This window comes from Brienomyrus brachyistius, chromosome 12, assembly GCF_023856365.1.
Source record: "Brienomyrus brachyistius isolate T26 chromosome 12, BBRACH_0.4, whole genome shotgun sequence".
NCBI classification, from domain to species: Eukaryota; Metazoa; Chordata; class Actinopteri; order Osteoglossiformes; family Mormyridae; genus Brienomyrus; species Brienomyrus brachyistius.
The window spans coordinates 901,842-911,052 of record NC_064544.1 but is presented as its reverse complement, the minus strand read 5'-3'; the positions used below and the strand labels follow the sequence as shown (position 1 = coordinate 911,052).

General features: G+C 44.6%; 1 protein-coding gene across 5 annotated transcripts; it reads left to right on the top strand.

Moving 5' to 3' along the window:
• The first annotated feature begins 234 nt into the window (after positions 1–234).
• LOC125704552 (ubiquitin-conjugating enzyme E2 D2-like) lies at positions 235–8,541 on the top strand. Of its 5 annotated transcripts, none has more exons than XM_048970234.1 (9): positions 235–583; positions 5,340–5,524; positions 5,740–5,803; positions 5,890–5,921; positions 6,010–6,087; positions 6,337–6,442; positions 6,739–6,832; positions 6,926–6,975; positions 7,741–8,541. In XM_048970234.1, the coding sequence occupies exons 2-8, from the start codon at positions 5,507–5,509 to the stop codon at positions 6,972–6,974; spliced, it is 441 nt and encodes a 146-aa protein (XP_048826191.1). In that variant the 5' UTR covers positions 235–583; positions 5,340–5,506; the 3' UTR covers position 6,975; positions 7,741–8,541. The 5 variants fall into 5 exon arrangements, with proteins under 5 accessions (XP_048826191.1, XP_048826190.1, XP_048826188.1 ...); XM_048970233.1 differs by having other exon boundaries at positions 5,336–5,524; XM_048970235.1 differs by lacking the exon at positions 235–583 and adding an exon at positions 597–821 and having other exon boundaries at positions 5,336–5,524.
• Positions 8,542–9,211: the final 670 nt, after the last annotated feature.

Below are 9,211 nucleotides of genomic sequence, written 5' to 3'. Positions count from 1 at the left end.
CGTAGATTATTTGTATTATTTATAAATGAAACAGCAATTCGCTGATAAAGTCACCCAGCCCAAAACGTTAATAAAAATAATAATAAACACTATAAAATACATGCAGAAATTAAAGCGGCCACTTCTGTCCCTAATGGAACAGAATCCATAAATACATAGCTTGACAATTCACTTCATGTCTGTGTTAAATGCGGAGCGATATGAGGTCAAGCCAGCTGGAGGGGTTTGTGTAGTTCCGGCAAAAGCGGACATCTTGTGAAGTAAATGCGGAGTAGGCAAGCGAAGGGGAAACGGGAACGGGGAAGTGGAGAGTTTCAGCAGATACATTTAGATGTTTTGCTAGCACCGGAAGCATAATTAGGCAAAGTTGAGAAGCAAATAAAATTACGGAACGGTGGCTGCATTTTGGACGCTGTGCATCGGGTGACGTCACTGCAAAGCGGGGTCTATTTTTTTATTCGGCTGGAAATTTCAACTCGGAACAGATTAGCTAGCTGCGTCAGCTAGCTATCTAGCTAACGGTAGCTTTTATCGCTAATCCTCGGCGGAAAAAAAGAGAATGGCGCTTAAACGAATTCACAAGGTAAATGTCAATACCCGGTGTGCGCACAAAGTGTGTTTTGACGGAAGTTAGTGAATCGTTGCGTAAACGCTGTGTCGGTTTGCATGGAGAGCAGGCCCAGTTCTTTAGCCGGTAAGCTAACTTGGCACATTGCGCCCTAGCCTCACTGGTGAATGAGGTGCCTACAGCGTCGTTGCGTTTATTTCCTGCAGTCATTATTTTGGCGTGACCACCAGTTTAAAATTGTTAACGCGTGGCGGTATGTACAGTGGTTTTCTCGTTTTTACTATCATTTCCCTGAGGATGATGGCTGCCTGACGCTTCTACTCGTTGCTGCTCTGCACCAACACGAATCAGCGCCCGGAGTCCGTCCAAATGCAAAAAGGACTACACTAAACTTTGATGTTTTATTATTATTATTATTATTATTATTATTGTTGTTATTTGGATTCCCTTTAAGCTTTGAATGACCCCCCCCCCTCCCGCAATGTATCGTCTTGAGGACGCAATGTGATCTAGCTGGGTGATTGTGATTTTCGTCCATGTTGTTGATGATTGTATAACGCTATAACGTAGTATAACAGTATGTTGGAGTCCTGTGTATGTTACATTTCCTTGTTGAATAACTTAGTTGGAATGTGATTTATAAGTAGCGCTATTGGACCGCCAAAGGGACTGCCTCCGACCGAATCCTACAAGTGTAAGACGTGGGCTCCCCAAAGATGGCCATAGGGGGTTAATTAAATGGGTAGTCCCTCGTGAAGTGTCGTCTCTGTTTAAGACAGTGTCCAGTGTAAGGGCAGGTTCAAATTTTGCAGGTTAGCATTTCCCTGGAATGTCATCCAGTTGCATCGTAGTTGGACAGGAGGGGTTTTTTCAGATGATTTGCTTCGGCCATGTTACCATGACAAAACAAAAAGATACAACTCTTTTCAATAGAAGTCTTCTGGTTATGTATACATATGATTAATTCTCATGCCTTTTTCTGGGGGGGCTCAAGTTATCACCCTGAGGCCATTTCCCAGTATTAAACCCATAGGTTAGTGGTGGTTGGGCTGCTTGTTCATATTGGAGTGCATTGCTTGTGTGAATATAATGCATGAGATGCTGTTTATGTAGGACTTTAGTTTTGCTATCCTGTAGCCCTGCAACATGCCAGTCACCCAGTGCATGTAGTGACTTGCTAGCATGAGTGTTGGGTGGGATCGGTGTGAGAATTTGAAGCTGCCTTGTTTTTGGTAAATATTACTGGCTGTCTGGTTCAGGTTTACACGTCCAGTGCATCTTACCGTAGTTGTCAAGACAGAATTTCTGGTGATACTGGATCTTGCTCTTCATGCTTCACTTTCTTGGGGGAGCATGTAGAATTTTGTCCTGTGATTTGCAAAAACATCAGGCATTCTGCTGTTTTGTATATGTATCGTCTGTTCCCTTCTTCAGGGTAACCTTAACAGGCAGTTCTTAATGTGTTAGTGTTGACAGGCCCTGAAATTACAGTTTAAAGGCGCACTGCAGTTTTTAGAATGGCTAAAGGAAGTATGCCCGGAGGCCTGTTTTGTTTGCACAGTTCTTAGGTATGTGTTCAAAAGACAAGCCCTCCGGTTAGTGACAGTTTGTCTTCTGCCATAGTGGGCCATACTGACTGCCTGTCTCTCTCCCCCCCCCCATATCCCCACTAACAAAAAAAAATCCTAAAAATAGCAGTATCCTTTCCGCTACCCCAGTTCCATATCTTCACGTTACTCCTTTCTCCCTTACTCCTCATCACCTTACTCCTTTGTTGCCATATTACCCTACATTTTCTGCTTATGTCCTGATAAATTGTCTTTAATACCAGGTGCTACTCGTTTAATTATTGTTTGGGGATTCAAAAGTTTATTTTGTGAGTTCCACTATTTTAGTTTAGTTGCAGTATTTCCGGAATGTATTGTCGTTTATAACAACTGCCATATGTCTCACGTGCAAATAATTTTTGAAATATGCCTAGTGGGATAAGATATTGGGCTTTGTGGTTGGTTTACTTTGTAATTTGAGGAACCGTGATTTATTTTAAATGACCCTTATCTTCTGTGTGAAAGCAACTAAGCGTGGTTTCTGTTAAATATGGTAATGTGCAACCATATTTCATGCAATTTGAGCTTTATGTGTAGGGTCAAGTTGTAACACTGATAAATGATTCCTTTGTTTGGGTTGGTGAAAGAAATGTAAACCTGACCACAGGTGTCACAGAACAGCTGAGCTGGGCTTGGAAAGCGATGGAGGCAGGTGCTACTGAATCCCCTCTCAGTGATGGCAGGCCGCCAGAGAGCTGGACTCTCTGCGGTGCTTGGGTCATGTTCTCGCGGGCATCTTCTGAATCAGCTGGTCTTTGAGATTTCAGTTGGTGGAATGCCACGAGGCACCTGGCACGTGATGCGGGAGCCTTCTTCGTAAAGGTACACGCACTACGCTGGTCCATCATGCCGTGTTACGGCAGGTTGTGGTGGGCAGCTGTGAGCTTCCAGCTAGTTGCTGTGAATAGGGCCAGGGTAGTGTTTATCTTTGTGAACGTAAGGGTTAATGCAGTTCAAGCTGTCCATTATACTTTTTAAATGCATGGCTGGGGAGGCAAGGAATTTATTGAGCCATTTTCTTATTTAGCTTTCTGTACCTCTTGGTGTTCGGATTTACCTACAATGCAGCTGAACTTTTCTTGTTTGCCAACTTATTAAAACCACACTTGCATACCATCTTGTTTAGGTAGGTTAAACAGGAGTGTACAGTATGTCTGGTCTATAAGTGCATTATATCGGTCAGTCAGTTTGGTACTTAATCACTGACCACAGGTTCTGGTCCTGGGCTTGAAGCACTGTTGTCTAAGTGATCTGTAGCAATTTCTTTGCTTGTGTAGGTTTTTTGTTGGGTAACATGAGTTAGAATTAAATATTATAATCATGCATTGATTTACTGCTGTTATTTGCTTTGTCTATACTACATGTGCGGTTATAGAAAATTAATTAGCATTCTGATTTGAGAAATCAGTAGTAGGGCTGCACAATTAATCGTACAAAATCCTTGATCTCGATTCACCCCCCTGCGATCTCATTTCTAGACAACAGTTCTGCATTGTATTACATCAGCTGGATCAAAACAAGCGCCCCTCCTTTTCTCCCCCAGAGTCTCATGCATCCCATAATTCTGCATTCCCTTTAAAGGGTGCTTTTCCACCGCATCAAGGTTCCTTTCTTTTGGTCCTTCTAGAAAGAACCATAAGTACAGTACTTCAAGGTGTCGGCTTTTCCACAGCTGTAAAATGTCGGTACTGGATCAGCTATTTGTTTGCCGCAGTCATGTTTCGTTGTTCCCCTTTGCACTTTAAGTGCAATAAACACTTAACCTGATGGATGTTCCCTTAAAAGTTTATGGTCCTTATTGTACAGATGCACCAATCCCATTTTTTTATGTTCCGATACCAATATCCGGGCTTTGAGAATCGGCCGATACCAAGTACCGATCCCATACTCACTATGTGGAAGAGACTGTGATCATTCTTTTATGTGTAAGGCAACATCAGGCTTAAGTTAGACCTTAAAGTTTTCGTAACATTTGAATGGGTCTTGTACCATTTGCACATTCCTTTGAAAGCAGGAAATAACATGTACAATTTGAATATTAAAATCTGTTAAGTTTGGCATCTGGTTGTGGTAATTCAGTTTTGATGCGGAGAGTTCTTCAGAATATATGTCCAGCCACACTGGGAATGACTAGTTTTTAATAATTGATTTAATAACAGCTTTAGCCACATTACCTATGGACTCAACCATAAAGTAGTCTTTGTGCCACTAGCAAGTGACCTCAAAACTCGCGAATAGCAGGTATATGTCTGTAAAGATGGTAGAACACAGGTGTCAGTGAGTCAGGGCTGTAGTAGCCTGTCTCTCACAGCTGGCTAATGACATCATGGGCAAAAGCAGCCACATCTGTCATTTAGGTGATTCAACTGGGCTGTCTAGCATTGGTTTGGTGACTTGTTTTGATATGTTGTGACACAGTTTCAGGGAAAGTCTGAAATGAATGCGGAGAAAGTGCAGAGGAACAAAGCAGCGTCTGTAATCTCAGTGAACGCCTGGCCTGTAAAAACATTTACATAATTAGCAGGTGCTTTTGTCCAAAGCGACGTACAAGTAGCATATTATGAAGTCCCTGCTGTCAAGGAGTCACCTAGGCACTAGGGCAACTGTTTTCAGCCTCCAGCGAATACCCAGGTACTATTGCAAGCAGTATTGGAGCAGGAGCTGCACATCATCTCCAAACAAGCCAAGGACCAAGTGCAACATAAGAATGTTCAGGGAATGAAGAGAGACATCTTGCTAGTAAATTAATTCATGGACCATATGGGTCTTGAGGCATTTCTTGAAAATGTAGTACATTAATTTTGAGGTTCCCTGTGTTAGTGTTTCTGTGGAAATGGTGAGGTGGTTTTGAGATTTTTTTTCTTCTTCTAATTTTCTGTTGCCACAACCAGATGGAAAACCTAAACAGGTTTTAATTACCAAATGGTTAGGGAAGCGCACTTGTGATTGAAAGGTTACTGGTTCGAATCCCCAACGAGCAAGGCACCACTGAGGTACCCTGAGCAAGGTACCGCCCCCAAGCACTGCTCCCCGGGCGCCGAATTAGCTGCCCACTGGTACAATGTCACATATGGGGTTAAATGCAGAGGACACATTTCATTATTGTGCACTGTGTGCTGCGGTGTGTCAACATTGACAATCACTTTCACTTTTTCAAAAGAGAGGCTGCACTCATGATGGCCACCTGAAACACAGCCACACAAAGCAGAGTTAAGCATCTTGCCCAGCTGAGGGCAGGTGTGCTTAAACATGGAAGGACAGAGGTGCCAGGCAAGTCCTAGCAAAGCATAAAGACCAAAAGCCACAAAGATCCCCAAAGCAGGCCGTTAGGATGGTGCTGAGTCTAACGGTATGTTGTACAGTGTAGCTGGAATCTCGTTCATCCAGTGTCTATCTAAATGGCACCATTGGCGATCTTGCAGGAGATGCTTAATGGATGGTGCTTGTTTGACAATTAGCGTGTTATAATTAGGAGACAAACAGGAAACTGTTGAGTATATTCAAGAGGTAACAAGGAGATTGAATCTGCCCTGTGAATTAAAAGAGATGAAAATCTCTCCATAGGAGCTGAATGATTTGGCCCGTGATCCACCGGCACAGTGTTCGGCAGGCCCAGTTGGCGATGACAGTAAGCGCCGCCTACCGCAGAGCCACAGCATCGAGCCCGCGCTGCCGTACCAGTCTCTGACAGTGCCTCTGTTCTTTCTCTTCCAGTGTTTCACTGGCAGGCAACAATCATGGGACCTGTAAGTATCCCCCGAAGAGTGCCTTTGGACACCAGTCGTGCGGCCGGCCAGCCTCGTTCACGGGTTTTTTTTTTCCGCCTTTCCTCAGAACGACAGTCCGTATCAGGGTGGCGTTTTCTTCTTGACAATTCATTTTCCTACTGACTACCCTTTCAAACCCCCTAAGGCAAGTACCCACTCATAGGGGCCTGTCCCCTTGTCTCCTCCAGGGTATTAAATAGTCACATATGCAAAGTATGTTGAATTACAGTGGCTGTAATTTTGGTCAATCATGTCGAGCTTATGGGCTCTCTGCTTCTGAGTTTTGTCACGTAACTAAAATTTTCCTCAGAGTTTTCTTGCACTGCTTAAAGTTTGACACTCAGTGAAGGGTCTCTGCCGATTGCAGGCTAGAATGTCTTTCCTTTTCCTCTAGGTTGCGTTTACCACAAGAATTTACCATCCAAATATTAACAGTAATGGCAGCATCTGCCTGGATATTTTAAGATCCCAATGGTCTCCGGCCTTAACTATTTCTAAAGGTGAGATTGTTCTCTACATGCCTTCTCAGCGGCAGCTGGCCTACCCAACCAGCATTACGAGGGGGTGGGTTGACATTATGCGTATTGCGGATGTGTGGTAAACGGGGATGCTAGTGAAGATGTTAGCATGTTCCTTGTTGGATCTGCTGTCCAGCCCCATTACGTGTAAAGTGTTGGGTAATTCGTGCACGTTGCGCTGCCTACATTCGGCTATGGATTTCCCCCCACAGACATCTCTGTATGGGGGGATGCATCGCGGAGCTGTGTGTTTAACAACGGTTTCTCTTCTCTTGCAGTTCTGTTGTCCATTTGTTCCCTCCTATGCGACCCAAACCCCGACGATCCACTAGTGCCGGAGATAGCGCGTATCTACAAAACAGATAATGAAAAGTAAGGCCCTGCAGGAAGCGAGCTTTAACGGTTCCCGGGTAGCATGCTGTGATAGGCGTGGCCCATGACGTCGCGCTAATTCTGCCTCATTAGGTACAACAGGCTAGCGAGGGAATGGACGGAAAAGTATGCCTCGCTTTAGGGTAAGGAGCCTGGCATGGGCGTGTGCCGTGGTTTGGCTAGGGGGCGCTGCCGAGATCTCACCCCACCAGGCTTGAGTTCGTTAATGGGGGATCGGTAGGCGGGGAGGTGCGGCAGGGAAGCTGAATGTCCATTGCTTGGCTGTGGGCCACTTAACCTGTTGACATTTTTAACCTACAGCAGGTTGTTAAATTTGCACTCTGTAACCATGAGCATTTTTGGGGTCGGTTGTTTTCTCACAAAGTCTGTAGGGTGTGTGAATTGGGGGTGGGGGGGTGGGTAATTGCTTAGTTTAATGAATGAGGGTTTTAAAAGGCTGTCTGCATGGTTTATGGGAGTCTGCAGTTCAGTCCCTGGGAGGTAAAGCTCCTTCGTGTCTGCAGTGTCATTCTGATGCAGCATACTGGATTTGCAGTTAAGGAACGGATGGCGTTGCCCTGTTTAGAGCTCAGAAGGGACCCTCCTCTCTCCGTACCATCTGAATCGAGTGCTGCTGATGTCCTGCCTGTCAGTGTCATCCCAGCCTTGTCTCTCCAAGCTGCTGTCGGGCTGCCAGTTGCAACTGTGCGACGTCACCCTGTTGAATAGTGCTTAGGTGCCGTTAGCTTGTGCTTAAAATCTACAAATGAGCTTGGATCCTGATTGGCTGGATTCGATCCTTTGGCTGCCATGTTCTTGGGTTTGCTGTGTAGGACCCCCATAGAATACGTATTTAAAAAAAAAAAAACTGTCAGTGCTGTTCTGAGGTTTGTTTCTCTTGTCTTAAGGTACAACAGAATAGCTCGGGAATGGACCCAGAAGTATGCCATGTGATGCTGTCTAGCGGGAGTTGGGACAAGCTGCATTATAGCTGGAATAAACTTCAAATTACTGGTTTGTTTCTTTTTCATTTTTCTTTTGCTGCTCCCTCATATCAGGCCATATCTCCTGCTGGTTTTTTTTTTTGCCCCCACGTCCATCCACTCGCTCTTAAGAGAAGACCAGACCGCACCCTCAGCTCTGGACCCGACAGCAAAGCATGTCAGCAAACGGTCACTCGGCTACGAGGCGCTTGCAGCGCGGGTTGAAGACGCCGCCGCAGGTGGGAGCCACGCCCCCACTGCCCCCTCCTTTTCAGGATCCCCCTCACTGCTGGGATGGCGGTCATCCCCCCCCCCCTCCCCCCCCCCCTCCCTAGAAGCATTTCTGATGGCATTTTGAAAGACGGGGCCTCTGAGCATGTATCTTATGCACATAACGGACTGTGTGGAGGAGAGCTGTAGAGGGGCCGTACCAGCACCGAAACAGGAGTGCCGTATTTTATGCATGTTAATAAATAACTCCTTCAATATTCTGCTGACCGCGGGAATTTTGGGAGGTTTGGGGTAAACGCATTAGGGCCAGAACTTTCGTTTTTGTTTTGCATTTTTTTGGTTTTGTTTTTAGGAGTGAGCTATTGGTTAATCAATCTTCCACAACACTGTTCCCTTCTAGCACTGAATCTGTGATGCAAAGCTCTCAATGGTTGACCGATCAACTAATAGCTCTGCTAGATATTTTATTTTCCTTAATAAAGTTGCGTAAACTGATTGTTTTGTCTGGTGTTTATTTGTACCTAATGTGTGGAACTCCTTGGGAATTTCATGGTACGAGTTGCGTCCAAAGCTATTGGATCAGTTGTAATTTAGAGATGTTTAAACTGCTGACTGATTTATTTTTGCGGAGACAGTAGATGGTATTTTGAAGTTTACTATACGAAATATTTAATATTTATGTTAAGCACACTGAAAGCTGGGTGTGAGTTCTTGTTATCTGTGGAAATGCACGCGTTTGTGTGTTTGGCTATAGGCAGAGAGAAGTAGTACGTTCATGTGTGCTGCAGTACACAATCCAGGGTAGCTGTTCATGTGCATGTACTTTGTTCTCTAACATCCAGAATCATGCAAAGCAGTGTCTCCCACCCAGTCCTCAGGGACCCCTGGACAGTCCATGTTTTTGCTCCTTCTATCGGGTTGCTGGGAGGAACCTTAAATGTGGACTGTCAGGGGGTGTCCGGACCGGACTGGGAAAAACTGATATATAAAGCATTTGAAGAATTCAATTCAAACACTTTGCTCTGTGTCCCTGTAAGATGCCTTTTAAACATTTAAAAATACATTTAAAGCCCACTGTAATGCATAAGTAACTTGTTAATGTATTTTTTGATGTTTCAGCATGAGGCAAACTTTCAGCATTTTACTTTCTACTGAGGATCTGTTT